The 24991-nt window shown below is 41.0% G+C and overlaps 1 protein-coding gene and 1 long non-coding RNA gene across 2 annotated transcripts in view; one reads left to right on the top strand and one right to left on the bottom strand.

Moving 5' to 3' along the window:
• Positions 1-3838: 3838 nt before the first annotated feature.
• On the bottom strand, positions 3839-7550 carry LOC113028087 (uncharacterized). The gene is made up of 3 exons (XR_003273188.1): positions 7357-7550; positions 6867-6924; positions 3839-3974 (listed from the first exon to the last, which is right to left on the bottom strand). It is a non-coding gene; the product is annotated as an uncharacterized LOC113028087 (long non-coding RNA).
• A 4110-nt stretch (positions 7551-11660) lies between these two features.
• Positions 11661-24991, top strand: part of ca10a (carbonic anhydrase Xa) — a 289525-nt gene continuing 276194 nt past the window's right edge. Inside the window, exon 1 of the mRNA XM_026177459.1 lies at positions 11661-12259. Coding sequence (XP_026033244.1) covers positions 12199-12259 — 61 coding nt within the window. The 5' untranslated portion in view covers positions 11661-12198. The remainder of the gene's footprint in view (positions 12260-24991) is intronic.

Genomic DNA, 24991 nt, shown 5'->3' with positions numbered 1-24991 from the left:
GTAAACCTTTTGATAGAAGACTCAGACAAACATGTTTATGGCTTTATCTTATAGAACTCAATATCCCCGTGCTGGGCAAACAGGTTTTGCAGCCGTTTGAGCTAAGATTTTAAAATTATTCACATAATGAAAACCTATACTTTGTTTCAGGCGAGTTTCCCATTCAAATGCATGTAACAGTGAGAAACGCATTGTCTTGGCGAAATAAAGCGTTTTTGAACAACTTCATATAAATCGCTGTAACTTTTGATAGAAGACTCAGACAAACATGTTTATGGCTTTATCTTATAGAACTCAATATCCCCGTGCTGGGCAAACAGGTTTTGCAGCCGTTTGAGCTAAGATTTTAAAATTATTCACATAATGAAAACCTATACTTTGTTTCAGGCGAGTTTCCCATTCAAATGCATGTAACAGTGAGAAACGCATTGTCTTGGCGAAATAAAGCGTTTTTGAACAACTTCATATAAATCGCTGTAACTTTTGATAGAAGACTCAGACAAACATGTTTATGGCTTTATCTTATAGAACTCAATATCCCCGTGCTGGGCAAACAGGTTTTGCAGCCGTTTGAGCTAAGATTTTAAAATTATTCACATAATGAAAACCTATACTTTGTTTCAGGCGAGTTTCCCATTCAAATGCATGTAACAGTGAGAAACGCATTGTCTTGGCGAAATAAAGCGTTTTTGAACAACTTCATATAAATCGCTGTAACTTTTGATAGAAGACTCAGACAAACATGTTTATGGCTTTATCTTATAGAACTCAATATCCCCGTGCTGGGCAAACAGGTTTTGCAGCCGTTTGAGCTAAGATTTTAAAATTATTCACATAATGAAAACCTATACTTTGTTTCAGGCGAGTTTCCCATTCAAATGCATGTAACAGTGAGAAACGCATTGTCTTGGCGAAATAAAGCGTTTTTGAACAACTTCATATAAATCGCTGTAACTTTTGATAGAAGACTCAGACAAACATGTTTATGGCTTTATCTTATAGAACTCAATATCCCCGTGCTGGGCAAACAGGTTTTGCAGCCGTTTGAGCTAAGATTTTAAAATTATTCACATAATGAAAACCTATACTTTGTTTCAGGCGAGTTTCCCATTCAAATGCATGTAACAGTGAGAAACGCATTGTCTTGGCGAAATAAAGCGTTTTTGAACAACTTCATATAAATCGCTGTAACTTTTGATAGAAGACTCAGACAAACATGTTTATGGCTTTATCTTATAGAACTCAATATCCCCGTGCTGGGCAAACAGGTTTTGCAGCCGTTTGAGCTAAGATTTTAAAATTATTCACATAATGAAAACCTATACTTTGTTTCAGGCGAGTTTCCCATTCAAATGCATGTAACAGTGAGAAACGCATTGTCTTGGCGAAATAAAGCGTTTTTGAACAACTTCATATAAATCGCTGTAACTTTTGATAGAAGACTCAGACAAACATGTTTATGGCTTTATCTTATAGAACTCAATATCCCCGTGCTGGGCAAACAGGTTTTGCAGCCGTTTGAGCTAAGATTTTAAAATTATTCACATAATGAAAACCTATACTTTGTTTCAGGCGAGTTTCCCATTCAAATGCATGTAACAGTGAGAAACGCATTGTCTTGGCGAAATAAAGCGTTTTTGAACAACTTCATATAAATCGCTGTAACTTTTGATAGAAGACTCAGACAAACATGTTTATGGCTTTATCTTATAGAACTCAATATCCCCGTGCTGGGCAAACAGGTTTTGCAGCCGTTTGAGCTAAGATTTTAAAATTATTCACATAATGAAAACCTATACTTTGTTTCAGGCGAGTTTCCCATTCAAATGCATGTAACAGTGAGAAACGCATTGTCTTGGCGAAATAAAGCGTTTTTGAACAACTTCATATAAATCGCTGTAACTTTTGATAGAAGACTCAGACAAACATGTTTATGGCTTTATCTTATAGAACTCAATATCCCCGTGCTGGGCAAACAGGTTTTGCAGCCGTTTGAGCTAAGATTTTAAAATTATTCACATAATGAAAACCTATACTTTGTTTCAGGCGAGTTTCCCATTCAAATGCATGTAACAGTGAGAAACGCATTGTCTTGGCGAAATAAAGCGTTTTTGAACAACTTCATATAAATCGCTGTAACTTTTGATAGAAGACTCAGACAAACATGTTTATGGCTTTATCTTATAGAACTCAATATCCCCGTGCTGGGCAAACAGGTTTTGCAGCCGTTTGAGCTAAGATTTTAAAATTATTCACATAATGAAAACCTATACTTTGTTTCAGGCGAGTTTCCCATTCAAATGCATGTAACAGTGAGAAACGCATTGTCTTGGCGAAATAAAGCGTTTTTGAACAACTTCATATAAATCGCTGTAACTTTTGATAGAAGACTCAGACAAACATGTTTATGGCTTTATCTTATAGAACTCAATATCCCCGTGCTGGGCAAACAGGTTTTGCAGCCGTTTGAGCTAAGATTTTAAAATTATTCACATAATGAAAACCTATACTTTGTTTCAGGCGAGTTTCCCATTCAAATGCATGTAACAGTGAGAAACGCATTGTCTTGGCGAAATAAAGCGTTTTTGAACAACTTCATATAAATCGCTGTAACTTTTGATAGAAGACTCAGACAAACATGTTTATGGCTTTATCTTATAGAACTCAATATCCCCGTGCTGGGCAAACAGGTTTTGCAGCCGTTTGAGCTAAGATTTTAAAATTATTCACATAATGAAAACCTATACTTTGTTTCAGGCGAGTTTCCCATTCAAATGCATGTAACAGTGAGAAACGCATTGTCTTGGCGAAATAAAGCGTTTTTGAACAACTTCATATAAATCGCTGTAACTTTTGATAGAAGACTCAGACAAACATGTTTATGGCTTTATCTTATAGAACTCAATATCCCCGTGCTGGGCAAACAGGTTTTGCAGCTGTTTGAGCTAAGATTTCCAAGTTATACACATAATGAAAACCTATACTTTGTTTCGGTCGAGTTCCCCATTCAAATGCATGTAACAGTGAGAAACGCACTGTCTTGGCGAAAGAAAGCGTTTTTGTACAACTTCATATAAATAGCTGTAACTTTTGATAGAAGACTCGGATACACATGTTTATGGCTTTATCTTATAGAACTCAAGGTCCCCGTGCTGGGAAAACAGGTTTTGCAGCTGTTTGAGCTAAGATTTCCAAGTTATTCACATAATGAAAACCTATACTTTGTTTCGGTCGAGTTCCCCATTCAAATGCATGTAACAGTGAGAAACGCACTGTCTTGGCGAAAGAAAGCGTTTTTGTACAACTTCATATGAAATAGCTGTAACTTTTGATAGAAGACTCGGATACAACATGTTTATGGCCTTATCTTATAGAACTCAAGGTTCCCGTGCTGGGAAAACAGGTTTTGCAGCTGTTTGAGCTAAGATTTCCAAGTTATTCACATAATGAAAACCTATACTTTGTTTCGGGCGAGTTCCCCATTCAAATGCATGTAATCGTCAGAAACGCATTCTGTATGTTTCCATCAAGGTTTATTTTCTTAGAAATCATTGTTTTTCTCCTTTTCTCAACATTTCACAATTCTGAGTCAACAGAAACAGGTATCAGAAATGTCTCTAATGTAGACATGTACAGTGTACTGTAAGTATTAAAAGATCATAAAGGAAAAACTAAGTTTTATGTGAAACTGATTATAATAAAAAATGAGCAGGTGCTTTATAGATTTAAAGAAAGAATCTGAAAACAACACTTTTTTGGTCTAAGTGATCAAAGAACAAACCGTAGCTGCACTAATATTACACATCTCGATTGTTGTGGTGAACAGACATGTTGCTTTTAAAACCACATGCAGTGTGTGACCATGACTGTTCACCGAGACCATCAATGCCACTTCGCTGAAGCATTCTTATCCTTCTTCTTCTTCTTCTTGCCATTAAATTGGAAGCAGAAGCAGCACGAGCTGATTTGATCTACTGAAAGGAAAAAGCAGAACATCTGAGTTGAAACCAGTCAGCTGAAATCATTAAGACAGGAACAATCATTCAATGCAGTGTCTCAGGTGGCTTAGCCTGTTACAACTGTTGATACAAGCTAAATACGGTTAACACACAGTATCAGGGAGCTCCAGTGTGGGAACTAGTGGCTTTAGGTTTGTAGTCATTTAACTTTCATCCATTCATTAATTTAATTCAGGAGGAAGAAATGCCAGGTTGGTGCAGGCTGGTTACATGCATTTGGTCCCATGCTGTCTTTAATTAAATGACTTGGTTCATTTTATGGCTGGGCTGTACGTGGGGTTATATCATGTTATTTGGGCAGGAGTACCTGTCCCCTGTTAGACTTAGAAAGTTTCTCCATAAGTAGAGTTTCTAATTCTTCTAGAACATCTGTGGCTGACAGCTTTTTGGTGGCTCTTTTTACCCCACACTGGTTGTGTGTAAATAGCCCCACTAGTTCTTTTGGGTTGCAGTTAACTGGGGAGGAAGGGGTGGGTATGCCATGACTAGATGAATAACAATTATCTGGGATACATAAATTTCATAATGCATGCATATATCTCTATAAACCTGGCCTGAGGGCTGCCATTTTTTACATTCAGTTATTTCTTTGTTGAATCTAAATAATGAATGTGTTACAATTAAACTGACACTGGTCAGTGTAAATGGCTCATTGGGACACAGAAACCTTTAAATTAAACCCGATCACCTGATATCGAGTGTCAAACAATATCACAGCTGTAAAAGCTGTTTACAGTCAGAATTTTTAAAAACTATGATTGTAAATCATATCAGGTGGCAGGGGAGGACGCTGGACAGACCTGGTGCACCTAAACGCGTAGTGAGGGTGTGCTGGGAACGTCTAGCAGAGGCCCCAGTCCGCGAGATCTTCAGGCCGAGCGGAATGCGGCTCAGGCAGTGGCTGAAGCAAAAACTCGGGCGTGGGAGGAGTTCGGAGAGGCCATGGAAAAAGACTTTCGGACTGCCTCGAAGAGATTCTGGCAAACCGTCAGGCGTCTCAGGAGGGGAAAGCGGTGCTCTACCTGCACTGTGTATAGTGCTGGCGGAGCGCTGCTGACATCGACTGAGAAAATTGTCAGGCGGTGGAAGGAATACTTCGAGGACCTCCTTAATCCCACTGAAACGTCTTCCGAGGAAGAAGCAGAGTCTGGGGATGAGGGGAATGACCCGCCAATTTCCGAGGGCGAGGTCACTGAGGCAGTTAAACAACTCCTTGGTGGCAGAGCCCCTGGTGTTGATGAGGTCCGCCCCGAGTTCCTGAAGGCTCTGGACGTTGTAGGGCTGTCCTGGTTGACACGCCTCTGCAATGTTGCGTGGAGATCAGGGGCAGTACCTGTGGACTGGCAGACCGGGATGGTGGTCCCCATCTTTAAGAAAGGGGACCGGAGGGTGTGTTCCAACTACAGAGGGATCACACTCCTCAGCCTCCCTGGGAAAGTCTATGCCAGGGTGCTGGAAAGGAGAGTTCGTCCGCTAGTCGAACCTCGGATACAGGAGGAACAATGTGGTTTTCGTCCTGGTCGCGGAACACTGGACCAGCTCTTTATCCTCTCGAGGATACTTGAGGGTGCATGGGAGTTTGCCCAACCAGTCTACATGTGTTTTGTGGACTTGGAGAAGGCATTCGACCGTGTCCCTCGGGGTGTCCTGTGGGAGGTGTTGCGGGAGTATGGGGTGTCTGGCCCATTGCTACGGGCCATTCGATCTCTATACAACCGTTGCAAGAGCTTGGTTCGCATTGCCGGCAATAAGTCGGACTCGTTCCCGGTGGGTGATGGGCTCCGCCAGGGCTGCCCTTTGTCTCCAGTTCTGTTCATAATTTTTATGGACAGGATTTCTAGGCGCAGCCAAGTGGCGGAGGGCTTTCGCTTTGGTGGCCTCAGAATCTCATCTCTGATTTTTGCAGATGATGTGGTTCTGTTGGCTTCATCGGGTGAGGGCCTCCAGCTCGGTTCGCAGCCGAGTGTGAAGCAGCGGGAATGACAATCAGCACCTCCAAATCTGAGGCTATGGTTCTCAGCCGGAAAAGGGTGGAGTGCCCACTCCGGGTCAGGGATGAGTTCCTGCCCCAAGTGGAGGAGTTCAAGTATCTCGGGGTCTTGTTCGCGAGGGAGAAGGGAGCCGGAGATCGACAGACGGATTGGGGCTGCAGCTGCAGTAATGCAGACGCTGCACCGGTCCGTCGTGGTGAAGAGGGAGCTGAGTGTAAAAGCGAAGCTCTCAATTTACCGGTCGATCTACGTCCCTACCCTCACCTATGGCCACGAGCTGTGGGTAGTGACCGAAAGAACGAGATCGCGGATACAAGCGGCAGAAATGAGCTTCCTCCAAAGGGTGGCTGGCCTCTCCCTTAGAGATAGGGTGAGAGGTTCGGCCATCCGGGAGGGGCTCAGAGTAGAGCAGCTGCTGCTCCACATCGAAAGGAGCCAGCTGAGGTGGTTCGGGCATCTGACAAGGATGCCCCCTGAGCGCCTCCTGGGTGAGGTGTTCCAGGCATGTCCCACCGGGAGGAGGCCCCGGGGCAGACCCAGGACACGCTGGAGAGATTATATCTCTCTGCTGGCCTGGGAACTCCTTGGTGTTCCCCCGGATAAGCTGGAGGAGGTGGCTGGGGAGAGGGAGGTCTGGGCCTCTTTGCTTAGGCTGCTGCCCCCGCGACCCGGCCTCGGATAAAGCGGATGAAGATGGATGGATGGATGGATGATTGTAAATAAATTCAAACAAGTAGCTTTTCTCTTTGTGCTGAATATCAACACTGTGATTTCTTAGATTGTAAAGCTTTACTTTAGTGCAACCAGTTGTAGAAGCTGCCACTCCAAATGTCTTTTGATAACAAGAAAAAAATACCTTTTCAGTACACTGCCTGAAGTTCTTCTCCGACATCTTCTGCCATCAGCTTTGTCTGCTGGTTTGAAGACAATAAACCACATAAAAGGTGATTTAGTCACTTTGTCTGCATCATGCAGCTCGAATATGTCGTGTAACGATGTTGAATGGCCGTCGTTATCCCTCTGCTGCGTCAGTAGGATTGTACTGTACAGTACTGTACTGTATCTCATTGATATGTGAGGAATTCTAATGAAACACAATAACAGACTTACATCATTAAAATATAAAGGGCAGGAGATATTTAGATATTTTTATATTTATATTACATTTTATAGCTGACGGATATTACTAAATAGAATTTACTAAATAGCTGGATGAACATGAAACATATGTCTATAATAACAAATGACCATGAGAGCCAGTAGAATTAATTCAACTGGACACTCGAAAGACGTCCTTAAATGCTCTTTAAGTGGCAGAACAGATGAACAAACAGTTAATCGCTTACTTGAGATGAAATCTGCTCAGCTACTTTGAAAACAGCTTCTAACTGGTTCCTCCTTTAACAGGATGACTGCTCAGGGGTAAGGCCATCATGTAGTCCAGCAACCTTTATGGTTCTGCTTTGATTCACCAGGAACTATTAGGGAAACCTTCCAGCGCCTCCTGTGAAAGACACAGGCATAAACACAAACATTTATTAACATGTTCCACAGTCTTCCAGTTTGATTTTCTCATCCTGTGGACAACAACGTACATGGATGCAGGTTTATTGTTAACTTTTGTAAGGTTTATTTAATGAACATATCCAGCTGCAGCTCCACTGTGATCCTGAACTGGATAAGCAATTAAGAAAAAGTGTCAATAAATGGACATACATCAACTTACTAAATTTATCCAAACAGACGGGACCAATAATGATTCACTGAGTTAGAGACTTTAACAGACTCTTCTATGTAAGAATGTCTCGTGCTGATATACCTGCAAACTTGACAACAAAGGTTTTTCAGACTGCAATGTAGCTGTCCTCTATGTCAGCTAACACATTTACATTCATGTCACATTTATTTCTGCTTTCCCATTTTATAATTATTACTTACATTTTGATTAGATACCTTGGGTTTTAAGGCTGCCAGTTTATCGCAGGGCTAACACAATATGTGTAACAAAAAAATCCACTTAATACCTTATCTTTAAAGATAACATTTTTCTCAGCTTTAGTGACCTGTCTTCTTTGTACGACTTGCCCTCGTATCATTTGTTCCTCATTTTTCAAATAAGGCACTGTGCATCTTCGATCTTGCCACTTTCCAAGTCAGCCCCCCAAGTCTTGGTGGGAAGACTTATTTCAGTTGAACCCTCACAGTACCTACAGTATTTATAGGTAACTAAAAGACTGGGCTTCTTGACTATTATTTGGAAGTCTATGCAAAAAGTACATGGAGCATGCTATCGTTTCTTTTTCACCAAACTCCCTGCCGGTGGCTGATGCCCTCGTCCCCTGTGTTCAGGTATGTACTGGCTCACTCACGGGGGCTGCCTGGCACCTGTGGCTCGGTCGGGCACATTCCGGGGAGTGGGGGATCCTCAGTCTTGTAGGCCCAGGGCTCTGTCCAATCTGGCGCAGCTGACTATTTATTTTTTAGCTGTAGATGGTTTATCTTCTGCCTCTGATGAGACGGAACAAATCAGATCAGAATTTGCTTTGTCTAACTTTTTAACAAAGAAAAATGCTTTGTCAAAAGGTATGTGCCTTTGACAACGTCTCCATCTAGTGGTGAAATTTCTAAACTGCATCCACGGTTACACAAACAGAAGAGGCCAAAAATGTGCCTGATATTTTGGCCATTACTAAGCTTTCACTGTTTAAGGAGAACCTTTTGACCTTTGAGACTTGTAGTTATATTCTGAGCCTGCACAGATAATGAGGAGCAAAGAGAGAAATATATTTGCATTCATCATCAGTTGTTCAGTTGTTTTCAGTTACAGTTTTTCTCAATCAATTTGATGACAAAAAGTAGAAAAAAGAATTAAATGAAAAGAAAAGAAAAACGTAAACAGTCATTGTGAGTTGTTGTTGTTGTGCCATTGTTTGTCACACACTGGACTGTGGCTGTGGTCTGTGGCTGTTAGGATGCCTGGGTCGTCGACCCAGGGTTTTTGAGTTTTTGATATTATTTATACTTCCTAGTTTTTGGTTTCTTTGAGTTCCGTCTTATGGCTTATGTCTCTGTCGTCTTTAGTTGCTCTGTCTCCCCTATCACCTGCATCCCCTTGTCTAGTTCGCGTCTATGTGTATCTTAAGTTCCTATATCCCAGTGTTCAGTCAGTGTTTGTGTCTGCCCTGTTCCCACGTCTCTGTGCCCTTTGTAGTGCCTGCATGTGAGTCTGTGTCTTTGTTCAGTCTGTGTTATGTGTTTCCTGTTTTACTTTGAAGGTCTCTGTCTTTTCTCAGTGTGTTCAGTTTATGCTTCTTTGGTCTCGTCAGTTCTGATTTGCCCCAGCTGTGTTTCCCTCCTGTTACCCATTCCCTGATTGCTCCCTCTGTGTATTTAAGCCCTGTGTTTCTCTGTGTCCGTGTCGCGATCTACCGGTTTCCTAGCTGTGTGTTCTGTCATTCCTCCAGTTTAAGTTTGTTTTGAGTTTTTTTTTCCAGTTATGTTATATTTTTGAGTACCAAAGTAAAGCCTTTTTGAGTTCACGTCTGTCTCCGGAGTCTGCACCTTGGGTCCTATTCCTGCCTGCACACAGCCACACCTAACAGTGGCAAATTTTACTCTTCACCATAGCATTTGGTCTCTGGCAGTTAGCTTTGTCACAAACATAAAGGATCTAGGGGTGCCTGCGGGCAAAATCTGTTTTAAAAACGTAAGTCATTACATTATCCTTTAAACACAGTGGGTTTATTGAAACACAAAGAACTTCAACAAAGCATAGCTGCAACCATGTGGCATGTTATCTGCCTACAGAAAATAGCCAAATCTTACAGACAATGGTGGATGTCAGCCAGAGGGAATGTATCCACCCAACAGTCCAAAAAACAATTTTACTTTTGATCTGTTCCGGGGTTGCTTCTTGAGGTCATATGTAAAAACAGAGAGAACACATTAAAATGTCATGTCAATACATACAGTCTCTTTGTGCAGATTATAGAGGGACTTCACAAGCACCATGTCTGACACAAGCACCACAAAACACCAAACAAATTTTCCAAGTCCCACCCCCCAGCCCCTCTACATCACAGCTGAGAGGCTCAAATGTCTTAAAATCAAAACATATGTGATAGAAAATTATCAATGTGCTAAAACAGAATTTTTCTCTTTTTCCTACTTACAAAGCATTTTATTCTTAATCTAAGAGAAATCAAAATATAAATCTGATCAATATATAAACAACAAATGCAAAAGTGTTTGAGTAGTAGAAATGGCTGTTCTAATTTCTGAGTTCTGTGTGTTAGTGTTTTCTGTGTGTGCACATGATCCAGCTTCAGGCTGTGTCAACAGCTCATCATACACATAATCCTGAATCAAAAAAAACCAAAACATTACGGCTTTGCCGCTCCCAGTGTTTTCTTTTGCGTGGAAACTGGGTCCAAATGGGTCTTTGGGTCTTAAAGGTTGCTGACCCCTGATCTAGGGGGTCTAGATGTATGCCTGAAGTGCACTGCCATGTAAATAATTTGCATTTACTGAATACGTACGGAGTACCACTGTTCAAAAGGGTTTTTTTTGTTTTTTTTTTTGTTTGTTTTTTTCACTGTTCAAAAGTTGAATAAAGAAACAAACTAATTTTTGCCTTTTCTATTTTTTTATTAAAACCACTTTATAGAACATCACATCAGTTATAATGCAGAATCCATGTCATTTATAGTTTACAAATGACAAAATGTTTATACAAAATCATGACAGCGTTTACATGATATCACCCACTACTAACACTACTTAATTTACTGTATCTTTTGAAAAATTACCGCTATTTATACAGTACAAGACTTAAGAATATTTAACAAGAGCAAGTTTCATTTTGCCCTGGTTTTACTACCACACTGTTCACCAAAACGCAGCAAACCTTCACCATCTTATCCAGAAGGGTCACCTCTTCACCCTCACATGAAAGAAGTAATCTGATTAGCATGGTGGTATGTTCGAAGCAGGGATTTCGGAGTGCCCCTTGTGTAGAGCGGAAACCCAGTCACGATGTGTTTCATCCATTTCATAGGCTGGTTTGCCTGCAATAATGCCAAATAATTAGCAACTCTATACATAGAACGTAGTTCTGCAAAATCACTCATTAGGATGTTTGTTCTAATTTGCTATGACCTCAGAGTGCATCGAAAATGAAACAAATAGGCTATAAAGAGTGATATGAACTCCCACACAGTCATTTATTTCACTGGTATGCCCATAAATTTCTGTGTCTTTGGAAAGCAGAGTTGAACATATTCACGTGTAACGTTATTGGAAATTATCGGATTATGAGTAAATCAAAAAATAACTACAAGAGCAACGCACAGAGGAAAAAAGCTTATGGTAGGAATTAAATCTAGGTCAGCTGTTAACAAATTACTTATTACTTACAAATTACTTAATTATCATGTATATGTTATAAATTTGCACTAATTATGCTGGAATGCTGTCATCGTAAACTTACGGGTGCCTGTTTTATAGAAATGTATTTTGTCCTCACATTTTCAGATTTCCAACACCTTGATTAAGTTCTGTGTGCATGCATGAAAATGCACAAGCGCCGATAAGCGAGTACTTTTATTTTGTGAACTGTTGCCGGAAGTCTTGATGTTATTGAGTTAAACTTGGCACTGGTCCCTTGCGGTGACGGGGAGAAGTCTCGATCGGAAGCTCAGCACCTGGCGATGCGAGTTCACAGAGTTGTGAGGCGTCTCCAGGTGTTACACGGATCCCACCGCTGTCCCACCAGTCATTAACGCAGGCTTTCCCCCTGTATTTTACGCCCGATACACAGAATTTCCTGAAGCGATCATATGCGATTTTACGTGGTAATAAGGGGATGTCCGCTGTGTGAAACAGCACCGGATGGATGGAAGGATGTGGCCGTTCCATGGCGCACTGGAGTAATAATACAGTGAACTGACGAAGGATCGCTACAGTTTGGCTTTTCTCTTTCTTTTTACCCATCTTTGGAATCTGGTGGGAACGTGCAGTGTTTATTCCTAAGGCTTTAATCGCCTGTTATGTGCGTGGCAAGGAAAATACCCAGTGGAAGAGGTACAGCAGGATCCGACGTAAAGGCACAGAGCATCTGAAAAAGCTTCGTTTTCTGATTTGTTTGTTTTTTATGCTGGTGCGTAATGTACGTGGAATGAAGACAGAGAATGGATATAATTTGGGAGATACTGATCATTCTTCAAGCTAATTTTATTGTTTGTATATCAGGTGAGTTGTGGGTATATTTAAAAAAAAACAATTCATCAATGAATTATCTGGAACTTTTTTTCTGAAATTCTGTCTGATATGGGTGAGATTTGGTTTATCAAACTAGTGTGCAGGAAATGGTCAGGTGGAGGGGGACGCATCAGAATGCACTCTAGTTTGTGCGCCTGGCGAGAATCATTCTCGTTGTTTCTCTCTTTGCTCACCTATACATACCTCTTCGCGTGTATGTGACCTTTTATGTGGGACTCAAAAACAGAGAAGGTATCGCCTCCAGCAACTGATGCGCAGTCTTTTGACACACGCATAACAGCGAGATTGACTTTTTTTTTTCTTTTTTCATTTTGGTCACTCGATGGATGCATTGCAGAAGAACTCCCACAGTCTCTCCTCACCGGTCCTTTCCAGTTTTTGTGAAGTCTCTAGGCTCCAGAAACAGTTCACTTAGAGTTATTGTCACATAAAGCTGTTATGCGCACCGCTGAGTGCGCTGCAGTCTACGATATGAGGAGCAGATTTGGGGCTGTAGGTCATGCAGCAGATGTACCTAAGCTTTCGGCGCTTGCCGATGGAGCGAAGCTTTTACTCTAGCTCATGTTTCAAGCAAATACAGGAGTTCAACGCCCATTTCTATACTCCGTACCTAATAGAGCACGTTTCTTCTTTTATCGATATGTTAAAAGCACTTTGATAATTAAAAAGAAAGAATTGTGGCCCTTTTTGTCTTTAAAATTCTAAATTTGTCCGAATTTACCCGTAAGATTTTAGAACAAGACAGATATTTGCAGACCAAAAAACCGATGCGCATCAAACAAGCGAAGCTTCATTTTAAACACGTATCCGCGCCTCGATGATAAACAGCAGGGACACGATTTGGTTATCTTTACTGCTCTGCCTTTATTTATTTATTTTTTATCCGTCTTTCGAAATGACGCAAACCTGAGAATTCACAACGAAGATGTGCGTAAATCCTCCGTGTTCACGCATTATGCACGCTAAGCTCTTATCTCATTTTTGTACCTACACGATGTCAGGGAGGGAAAAGGATTTATATTCCAGTCAACCTACTATATAGTGTCCTAGCTTCCCTCCCTCACTCCTTCCCTACCTTCCGGTAGTGACTGTTTTAAAATGGTTGTAATTAAAAGCTTAGTACGGACAACGCTGTTCTTTTTCAACACTATTAAACAAACTTGAATAAGAAGGTAGAGGATTAACTTGCTGTCAGCCCCAGTAAGAAAAATGTGCTTTTCAGAAACACAATCAGCTAAGAGGTGTGGAATTTAAAATACAGCTGAGATTTACTGCAGCTGTCAAACACCATCATTCAACACATACATTAGTGTTTAGTGTTTAATCTCAGTTGTTCTAACCCTAGCATCTGGTATAATAGTCATCTATCCACCCCCAAGCATCAGTCACCCATGGGCAGTGTTTTCTGTGCTAAATCTAGTTAGTCAATTATGGCCTTTTAAAATATGTCCCTTTATGAAGTTTATGAACCAAAACTTGGTTGAAAATGAATAGATTAAATGCTGGTTCTTCAGATGAACGACATCTGAAAAGATTATGTTTCTTTCTCAATCTACGTTATAGTGATCTTATTTGTACAAGTCTCTGCACAGTCAGTGCTTATTGTTCCCACATACTTGTGAAACCCAGTGATACAGAAGAAGACCCTAGGTTTAAATCTGCTAGTGTTCTGATGAGGTCATAATGGATAAATGTTTTGCTTACCCCCCTCTTTACCAATTTAATCTTCTAGGACCTGAAGTCCACATATGTGGACATCACATTTTGGGTTATTTCGACCAAAATACTCAATTTTGCTCTACATGGGCCTGATATCCACTTACAAGGGCATTATACTGCTACTGTTCTATCAAAATGTTAAACAAATATCCTCATATGTGGCTCTTATTTTTCTTAAAAACAAAAATAAGGTAAAAAAAACAAACAAAACAAACTCTGGTAATTCTTTGCTTTTACATTCATCGGGCCCCAATATACCCAAATGTCAAAGAGAAATTAAAAATGCATGTCGTGGAAGAGTTTGGGTCTTAGGAGGTTAAATACGTCCAATTTGCAGCCAATCACAGAGTCAGCCATCCTGATCTTTTTTTTCTTCCTGTCTATTGTTGTCACCAGGTCTGGTGCTGCTCTCCCAGCAGACCACAACAAAGCAAATGGACTGGTTTTTATACAGCACTTTTCTACTTTACTTGAGCACTCAAAGGGATTTATGCCTCATTCACACATTCATGCAAGCACTTTATTCTATTCTTAAGGGCTTTCTATCTAACATTCTCTCTCCAATGGATGCATTGGAGAACAACTTGGGATTAGTAACTTGCCCAAGGATATTTGACAAGCAGAGTGGAGCAGGCAGGGATCAAACCACAAACCTTCCAATTGGTTGATGACCTGTTCTGCCTCCTTGGCAAAAACACAAAGATACAATATTATAACACAAGTGGAACAAACCCTGTGAACTTATTGAGGCAGGTAACTTCAGTTAGAGAGTGTCATACAGACTTACATGTATGCCTCTCTTCATATCATATACTAAACACACCCTCACTGTTTAGCAGTTTAGCAAATATCCCATCTCTCCCTCTGATGTGTCAGTGCTTCTGCTGCCTTGCCATCATTGCCTGTTGTTTCAACATTTCCATCACCGCAGCATACACCTGCAGTCTCTGGGGGATGTTTAGTCGTCACTCCCCTACTTCTGTGGTTACCATATTTATTGGAAGTGACGATCATCAAGACTGGATGCCAGGTTATGTTTTCCAGTGCTGATACGAAGCAATAACTTCAAGGAAGAGCTATCAGATAGTAATATCTGTTCCAAATTTGTTCCAGTTATTCTAAAACCAAATGAGATGTCTTATGTCAATTCAACGACATTTTTCAACACAGTTAATTGAAACATATTTATACATGACATTCCTAAACACAGCATGAATAGCAATAACATTACTAGCTGCAAACCTGTCCATTTTGGAAGTTTGAGTAAAATGCAGTATTCATCTTTATATATCACTCAAGGTTTTAATTTCTTTGATTTATTTCAACTCCAACATAAATGTGTTGTGTAAATTGGCTCTAAAAGAGCTATTTTGACATCATTTTTACACATATGTCATTTGTGAACCATTCATTTTGCTTGTGCATGCAATTTACAACATCCTCAGCACCACAGAGATCATTCCTGGTGATGTGACCTAAATATCTCAGGCTATTCACAACATGTAGTTGTACTTTTGCCAAATAAGATGAGGGAAAATTAATCCACTCTAAACATGTTTAGATGTTCAGATTTTCAGTTTTGATCATCTTTTAGTATTTCTTATCCAGTTCAGTTTTTAAAAGTCAGTAGCTGCAAAGGAAATGAGTAAGTGGAACCTAGGCAGAGATTGACTTGGGTCTCTGTAACAGTGAATCCAAGGACATGTTAATATTCTCTTTACTCCTGAGGCTTGGTGTGGGCATGTACACATTCAGCTGCTCAGTTAAACACTGGCATGCGCGCTAACCTTTAGACTTCTGTGTCATCATGTGTACTTGTTGCCTGAGTCACATTTGACAGTGAAAATCTTTGCTTGATGGTGCTTGGGATTCTATAATGTCTCAGCAGTTTCCTTTCAGTGACATTTATTCTTTAACAAATATCTGATGGATTGGAATACATTTATTAGCCAAATGTAGATACACACACATGAATGTGGACTGTGATAAGCAAAACTTCAAAGGCAGCCTATCATGCACAGTTGAGCCTGGATTGTGGACACAAAAGTCTCGTAATTGACAAGGCTTTAATCTATGCTGTAATCAAGATGCAAAGCTTGGTGTCGCTAAGATGGCAGTGAACATGAGGCTGACTCACTTGGTGCTGTGACAGAACCCCTAGGTTAATTTATGAAGTGGAGGATCATTGGAAATCAAGGATACTCATAGTAGGGCTGTTTCAATCCACCAGTACATTATAAAGAATTTGCAACACATCAATCACAATCTGATTTAAGTTGCACCACATCTACAAGCTATTTTCAGCTTTTCTCTTATTCACTGGGGGTCACCACAGCACGTAGCTCAAGCATCACTGGCTACCATTATAATTCTGATAAGAATATTGTTTCAAAATTTTAGTAAACAACTTTGTTAGTACATTTTCAGCCCCATTTTTCTTTTGAGAATAGATGTTAGTAGGTGGTGACCTTTACAAACTAGCTATTAGTTACTCTTTTGGACATTATACCCATGAATTTACTTTTTTGTGATTTCTAAATATCTTTATGGATATGCACTGTGTTGGAACAAGGCATCGAAGAAGATAACAGTGGTTGAATCTGCTGTGATGAAATCTATTCCCACTGCTGTGTAATACATTATTGTAAATTTAAATGTTATTAGGAAATGATCAGACAAAGTGGGTTTTCAGAAAACACTGTTAAATGGTGTGAGTGTGATTAAAATGGTGGATGGGTTCTTTTGCACTTTGAGAGAAGTCAACTGAGTCTAGTAATAGATTCAATGTTGTACTGATGCTGTTATTTTTATTATCTACATGGATGTTAAAATCACCAACAGCAATTATTTTATCTTAGGCAGAGCACTAAATCAGATAAAAAGTCAGAGTAAGGCCCAGGTGGATAATAGAGAACAACAAATAAAACTTTTTTTGAGTTTTCCAGCTAGGGTGGACAGGGCTAAGCTTCAGGTTTTCAAGTGAACTACAATTCTGCCTAGGTCTTTGGTTGATTAACAAGCTGGAGTGGGAGATTTCTGCCACACATCCCCTCTGGCCTGTGTTTCAAGGATTCTGTCAATTTGTAATACTCAGAGGTGTTGATTCATTTAAACTAACATAATCATTATGGTGTAACAAGGTTTTTCTTTCAGGCAGAGTAAATCAATTTGTTGATCAGTTATTCATTTATGTACTAACAGGGACTTATGCTGGGCAGACACTGTGCGATTTTTTCAGTCGCGCGATTCAGCTCCTGCTCAAACTGTACGGTTGACTCGCAGGGGTTAGAAGTTCGTAGGTCACGATGCAGGGTCTCACACTATATGGCCCGATGCTCTGATGCGACCTGAGTGCTCACACTGTGCGTCCATAAAAAGAAGAGAGAAGTTGCAAAGAGGAATGTAAGACTGCTTCCTTGTCCCAACTCTGGAAAGTCATATTTTGGAGGGTTAATAAATTTGGGCAGATTTCTAGAAATGAGAGCTGCTCCATCAAAAATGGGGTAGGGGTCTCTCCTGACAAAATCAGGTTTCCTCTAGAACAGGGTTGTCAAACTCAAATACACAGTGGGCCAAAATTCAAATCTGGAACAAAGTCGCGGGCTAACATTAATATTTATTGAAAAAAAAAATCTTCCTCCAGATATGAGAATGAATCTTTTCTTATGGACTTGAACACGTTTTGCTGAAAAACTGAATATGGAACAAGCAAAGCTTTATACTAAACAATATATATATTAGCTGTATAATACCAGTAGGCCAGCTCTAATAGTCATTTGGTATGGCTTCGCGGGCCAAATATAATTAGGCTGCGGTCCAAATTTGGCCTGCGGGCCAGAGTTTGACACCTATGCTCTAGAAGGTTACCCAAATTTCTATAAAACCCATATTGTTTTTTGGACACCACTCAGATAGCCAGCAATTTAAGGAGAACATGTGGCTAAACATGTCACTCCTGGTCTGATTGGGGAGGGGACCAGAGAAAACTACAGAGTCCGACATTGTTTTGGCAAAGTTGCACACCGATTCAATATTGATTTTAGTGACCTCCAAATGGCGTAACTGGGTGTCATTACTGCCGACGTGAATTATGATCTTACTGAATTTACGTTTACCCTTAGCCAGCAGTTTTAAATTTCCTTCAATGTCGCCTGCTCTGGCCCCTGGAAGACAATTGACTATGGTTGCCGGTGTCTCTAGCTTCACATGTCTGAGAACAGAATCACCAATTACCAGAGTTTGACCCCCGGCGGGTGTGTCGCCGAGTGGGGAAAAACGGTTAGACACATTTGTATTACCGTAATGACGACAACATCAACGGCGCGCACAGTGTCGCTGCTTTCAGGAACCATTGCAAAGAAAAGCGTCTGGACTTCTTTAAGTTGCTTGAAGGGTTAATTTTCAAGCAACTTAAAGAAGTCCAGACGCTTTTCTTTGCAAGCTCCTTTGACTACGATGACCTGGATGACTGAGAACCTTCACAGACATTTCAGGAACCATTGGAATTTTTAAGGTTGCGCGAACCATTGAATACTTACGGTAACCGCAAGGGTGTATGCTTGGTGGAACACTCCATATCCCACAATTCATAGCACGCCTCTACCGAGTGAAACAATGGCGGCCACCATTTCGTTTTATATGTATTTTATTAGTGTTTCTAGGTCACAAAATAAACTTTTAAGATATTTTCAGGTGAGAATGTAGGTGTGTAAACTTCAAATATCTGCTCGTTTTATCAAGGCATCCCATATTAGCAAGTTCTCTTATGTGTTGCTGCTAGCCGGCTAGCTACCTAGCACCGCTAGCGACCCTTTGCTAAAAAGCACCCGGGCTGGGCTTTCAGTGATGCGTCTCTAACTCCTTTCACCCCCGATCGCTCGCAAACAGTCTTTGTCTTAGCTGGACTTATTTTTCGTTTATATGGTGCTGGTCGATGTGGAAAAAATAACTGAGTTGTTTAGTGGTGGCTAACGCGGAGCTACAACAGAGGGCAGCTATTCACCCGTGTATGACAGAAAGGTCATGCGGGGAAAGAGACATATAAGGCGGCCGCCGATCAACCGATGGTGGCTAACGCGGAGCTCAATCGTGGATCAGGGAAACCGAAGGCAGGAGAAGCAGGCGGCTGCCGGTCGGAGCGTGAGGTGAACTGAATTTCAGGTAAGAAGTTATGAACTGCACTCTATTTGCGTCAGATATAAACCGAGTTTAGGTGTAGTTTATTTTCGTTGTGGTGACTTTTTACAATAACTCATACTGCCTGCTAGCTAGCACGACAGTTTCTATACAGCTGTGTGCGCCCTAAGTTACTGATGTTGAACTTTATGACAGCCTGGCCTGTCATTCACTCGCCTGTTGAAACTTCAGTCATGAAACTGATCAATGATCGGCTTTTCTCTCTTGTTTGTTTATTGCACTAAACAAGAGCAGCACGTTTAAGCTTGATCAGCTGTTGTTAGAATTCATTTGATTTTAATTTCTAGTATCAGCTGATGTTTGCTGGAGCCACAGTTGAAAAAACGGCTGGTCCAAACCATGAGATGTCCTTACTGAATCATCAGAGCTGAACTGGTGATGGAGAAACAGGTTTACCTTTTAGGTGACATGAATGAGTTGAAGGGAAGTTATGAACTGTTTCTGAGAGACCAATATCCTTTTTTGTGTAGCTGACAGCTGGTAACTGTGCAGCGGCGGATCTAGCAAAGCTTTTGCCAGGGGGCCAGGTAGGGCATTAACAGGGAAAGGGGGACACAAAGATATACTTTTCTTTACTCTCATATAAAATATTTAGCTTTTATTAAATAGTTATCTGAATCTTACAACCAAAGTTTGTATAATAATACACAAGATTGGCTGTAGACCATTGTTAATCAGTCAGAACACTGTGTAAAAATAACAAAAAACAAAAAGTGAATGCAAAAGAGCATAAATATTTATTTTACGTGTTTGATGTGTGTGGCAGGGTGTGGTCTGCAGTGCCGCTGCAGGGGAGGTGGACCCACGGGTGTAAAGTCTGTGCTCTCTCAGCTGTTTTTTGGGTGTGTGTTGGGCTGTGAGTTGAAAAGCTACAGCCGGCTGTGTGGGTACACCAACCATGTGTGAAAAGTGGTCCATAACGTAATGCTTCAAAGCGTGTTCATGCAAACATTGTCGGGTCTGCCGTGGTACAATGGGACTTCTGCTCATGAACCTCTGTGCACAGCGTCTGCAAATCAGGGCTGTACGAAGTCACCTCATCTTTACACAAAACTGTAAGCTGTCATCTGTGAGGCGCGAGCGGTGTTTGTTTTTACCATAGTTCATGGTGGACAATGGGTGCTCTGTTTGGTTTTGCTCTCTGTAGCCGTATGAATGGCAAACTACACTGATTAGCAGCGACAGAGGCACACTTAAAATTTCTTCTGAAATTTTCGCTCTCTAGTTTGTATTTAAAGTTTTGAGGGATAAGCCTCTTAAATTTCTCCAAGTAGAAATATATGTAAAAAAACAAAACAAAAACGATTTTCAATTTTTTTGTACTTTATTGCACTTTTTTTTGCAATTAATGCCGTTACTATAGACTTAATGCATACATATTATTAAAATATGGGCTATAACAGTTGTATTGATGTATAGCAACTTGAAATGCTCCCAAAAATGGCACTACAGCATAAAAAATATAAAGTAAGCTCTGGCGGACTTGGTTCTATGGTAGGTCTTAAAGGGTTAAGCGGGTCAGTAGTCTGAGTTTTGAACAACCTGTAGACGAGCTAGCCCTTTCTTGTTTAGACAGGTAAATAGACTATTACAATAGTTGAGTCTTGTAGAGAATAAAGCATGAATTATCATCTTAAGTTCACTTATTGACACCATACATCTAAGTTTTTAGATGTTTCCCAAATCCAAAAAGCTAATTCTTACCATTAGAGCTGGGCGATATAAGATTTTTTCATATCACGATATGTTTTTTTCATTTCAGGCGATAACGATATCTATCACGATATAAGCCAAATAACTATATTTGTAAGATTTAAATGTGCCGTTGCTCACAAGTAAAATGTGAAATAATCAGCAGCTTGTTTTGATTTAAATATTTATTTCCCATAATAAGTTCAACAGGGTAGATGTACTTAAGGAACATGAGACTTTTTCAGATAAATAAAGGCAAATATTGCAAACTACACAAAAGGCAGCCGCTAAAGCGTTTAAGTTTCAAAATAGAACAAACGAAACAGACTAAATTGTCAATTCCACTTAGAAACAAAATATTAATTCTAAAAATAAATCTTAGTTTGTTTTACAGAAGAACAGACAAAACTGACTAACTTTTGTCAATATCAAATAAACTGAGAACTAAAAGGAAATTCTCAATCTCTCCTTGTTGTATAGCTTAGCTTTTCAAACAGTTTTAACAGTTACTTTAGTCTGACAAAAGCCGAATGACGAATTAGCGCTTCCAGTCAGAGACTGAGGCTACGTTCACACGTACACGGGTATTTTTGAAAACGGAGATTTTCCGTTTTAAAAAAATAATCCCGTCCACACATAAAGGCAGAAATGAAGGAAAACGCTGCTATGAACATGCCAAAGCAGCAGGTGGAGCTAGATTCCTAACCGTGCAGAAATGTTGGCCAATCAGAAGTCTAGAAGCCTCGGTGGGAAAAAGTAAACAAAGCTGGGGCATAGAAGCAGAACCGAGTCGTATGTGTGGAGGGACAGTAACTGTGTGTATATGTAAGCATTTAAACACTGCAGAGAGTAGAATTAACAGTAACAGTATTGTAGAAATTCATTTCACCGAAACAATAACGTGGCGCACAGTGTGACGTCAAAAAATGCGCACACCTTTGACGCTGCGTTTTCTCCGTTTTTCTAGTCCACACGTAAATGCAAAAACTGAGTTTTCAAAAATCTTCCTTTTCAGTGACCAAAAACGCCGTTTACGTGTGGACGAAAGGTGCAAACGCATAGAAAAATCTGCGTTTTCAAAAATACCCGGGTACGTGTGGACGTAGCGCATGCACCAGTTTATTGTATTTCCAGACTTGCTTTCGGCACAATTTACAGTGCACGCTACTCTGTTTTTTGTCAGACTTGAAATAGCCGAAATACCTTCACACTACGGAACTTCTATGGCTCTTCCGTTCGACAATCTCTTTGTAACCATCATCTGTTTTCTCTTCGGTCACGTTCGGTTGATTTTTCTAGTCGGCACACTCATTTCCTCCATTACCCGGGCGGTACGGTGGCTGGCTGCTTCCCAAACAAATACACATGTGCGGCTTGGCACCTGTGCTGTACGTAACAAGTCATGCGACGTGACGCTGCGGCTGTGATTGGTTCGGCTTTGCGCTACGTAATTTGGATTGGCTGTTCTTTTATTTATTTATTTATTTATTTTAAGAGGACAAGAGCGGCGAGGTCTATCGCGATAGTTTAATTTTTCTATCGAGAAAAAGTTATATCGCGATACATATCGTTATCATTCTATCGCCCAGCTCTACTTACCATTTGATTTAAGTTTTGCTCTAAAGAAAAAACTTCATCAAAAATAACACCTAGATTTCTGAGGTTATGCTTCTGTGAGGAACCTAAATCGCCCAGTCACTGTTGAAAGCCAGACATTACACTGTCCGGTGACACAATCAAAGGTTCAGTTTTGTCTGGGTTTAGCTGTAAGTAATTGTTGTTCAACCATTGCTTAATGTCTGTTAAACAGTCATTTAAGTCTTCTGAAAATCATAAGCTCTCCGCTCTGATTGGGTAGTATAGCTGAATGTCATCAGCAAAAAAGATGATAAGACGCATCAGGAAACAAACAGGGGAAGTTTTAGGAGTGACGGCAAGAGAGAGAGCCAGAGAGAGACAGCAGAAAAAGAGAGAGAGCGAGTTTTGAGATGTGAGAGATTTGTGACGTTTAGCGTGTTTGGGGTGTGAAGTTAATGTGTTGTCTTGTGTAGTTAGTGTGTAGTGTTGTGGATAGTTTTGCGTTGTGTGTCAGAACAATGAGGCGACTGCTGTCTCCAGGTAGAAAAAGGAGTGATACACCTGCTACTGTCAGACCTGCAGGTATCAGGCTATGATGTTCTCCTTTATAGTGGACAGAAATTATTTTTTTGGAGTGACAAAAATAATTTGTGTGTATATGGGGGTGGGAATGCACGTTTGTGTCTGCGTGCGCCTGTTCGTCTGTGTCTATATGTCAGGTTGGGTCTTAGACTCAACCTCTCTGGGTACATCTCAGGCCCTCCAAAGTACGGAGGCCTATCTCCCCTCACCACACTCCCTGCCAGTGGCTGATGCCCTCAGACGTTGGTGTGTTGGTGGTTCTTGTTGACTGGGGCTGGGCACTCATGTATGTACTGGTTCACTACTGGTCTAAACAAGGGTTTAGAATGTCTGGCGCCTGTGGCCCGGCTGGGCCCCTTCCGGGGGGTGGGGTGCCCTCAGGCCTCTGGTCTCGGGGGTCCTCTCTGGCACAGCTGGTTGCCGGCAGAGCCCGCGGGCACGCCACTGCAACCCCCTCTGGCCTCTGCTCCGTAGCTGCTGGGTGACCTCTCGTTTGGGGCTCTACTCAGCTCTTCCCAGGAGGATGGCACGGTTGTCCCCCTTTTTGGTGGTCTCCTCGGGTCCTCGTACTCTGGGGTCTCTGGATGTCTGGGGCCTGGATCTCCTCCATACCTGCTTCATACCCTGGAGGACGGGGCTGTGGCTCCCCACACTCCCTAGCAGATCGTTACATGGAGAAACCTTTGGAATACAAGCATGCTGATCCACACAGGTATGCACACAGGTGTACACACGGGTGTTCACAGACACGGACTACACCTTTCTTGGCTGCTGCCTCAAAGCACATTGTGCGCTGTCTATCTTGCGTGCTGCATAATAGCGTTTAATATTTAGTATCTACTGTTATCTACTGCTAGCTAGTTTATTGTGATGGTGCTGTATTTATTATGTTGGTCTTTTTTTGTTTGCTTTCTCTTCTGTTTTTTTTTCTCTCCATACAGGTGATTCAGGTGTTTTGTTTGTTTTTCTTTCTTCCTTCCCCCCTTTCTCACCGTCTCTTCTCCCCTCTGTTTTTCTTTCTCTCCCTCTCTTTCTTTCATTCTTTCTCCCTGTCCTATCCCCCAGTCATGTCTGTCCCGTTTGTAGCAACTGAAAATAAAATAAATACATAATTATAATAAAGGTCAATCAAATGGACCAATATGGCAAGGCCATGATGATCCACTTGGTAAAATAAATCCGCTTGGCATCTTTCTTGGCCTTAAGACAACAATTCTGATGGCTAAAGATCCAAACGGGACAAAAAAAATAAAAAAATAAATAAAAATAATAATAATTTGTGTGGCATCTCGTTGAATGCAGAACAATTCTGTAAATAGTTTGAAATGGTTATTTAAAAAAATCAAGGTAAAAGGTAAATGGATGCAAACTTTGTTGTTTGCAAAACATGTGCATAGGATTTTACATGTGCATAGGGGGCAGGGAAGGAGTGTTTTCTTGCACTTGCAGAGATAAAAATATTTGATGCCCAGTCCATTGCAAATGAGCTTCAGTAGCAGATCCAAAACAATGGTCTTGCAGAGCTTAAGTGTGTAGCACAAACATATGATGTTATGAGTGGCTCCACTGGAGGTGTACAAGCACATTTCAGAATGCTCCATCCTGAGGCTATGTGCATTGTTATGGTCATCAAATCAACCTGGTTTTGTGCAATACTTGCAAGGCTGTCCCAGAGGCTGTGGAGCTTTTTAGCTTGTTGGAGTGTGTGTATTCTTTCTTTAGCATCTCCCTAGTCAATCATCACAAGTTCATGGAGGCTCAGTCAAAGCTTGGATGGACAAAAACTGAGCTTGTGCAACTTTCAAACACTCGCTGGGCATGTCAGTTGCTATCAGTTAGTGCAGTTCTTGAGACATTGTCTGCCATTTTGGAGTGCCTGCTATCTGCCATTGGATCCCCCATAGCTGTTGGTCTCAGAGCAAAGCTCTGCAAGTT

Source organism: Astatotilapia calliptera, chromosome 8 (assembly GCF_900246225.1).
Source record: "Astatotilapia calliptera chromosome 8, fAstCal1.2, whole genome shotgun sequence".
NCBI lineage: Eukaryota > Metazoa > Chordata > Actinopteri > Cichliformes > Cichlidae > Astatotilapia > Astatotilapia calliptera.
This window is presented reverse-complemented; position numbering and strand designations above follow the sequence as displayed.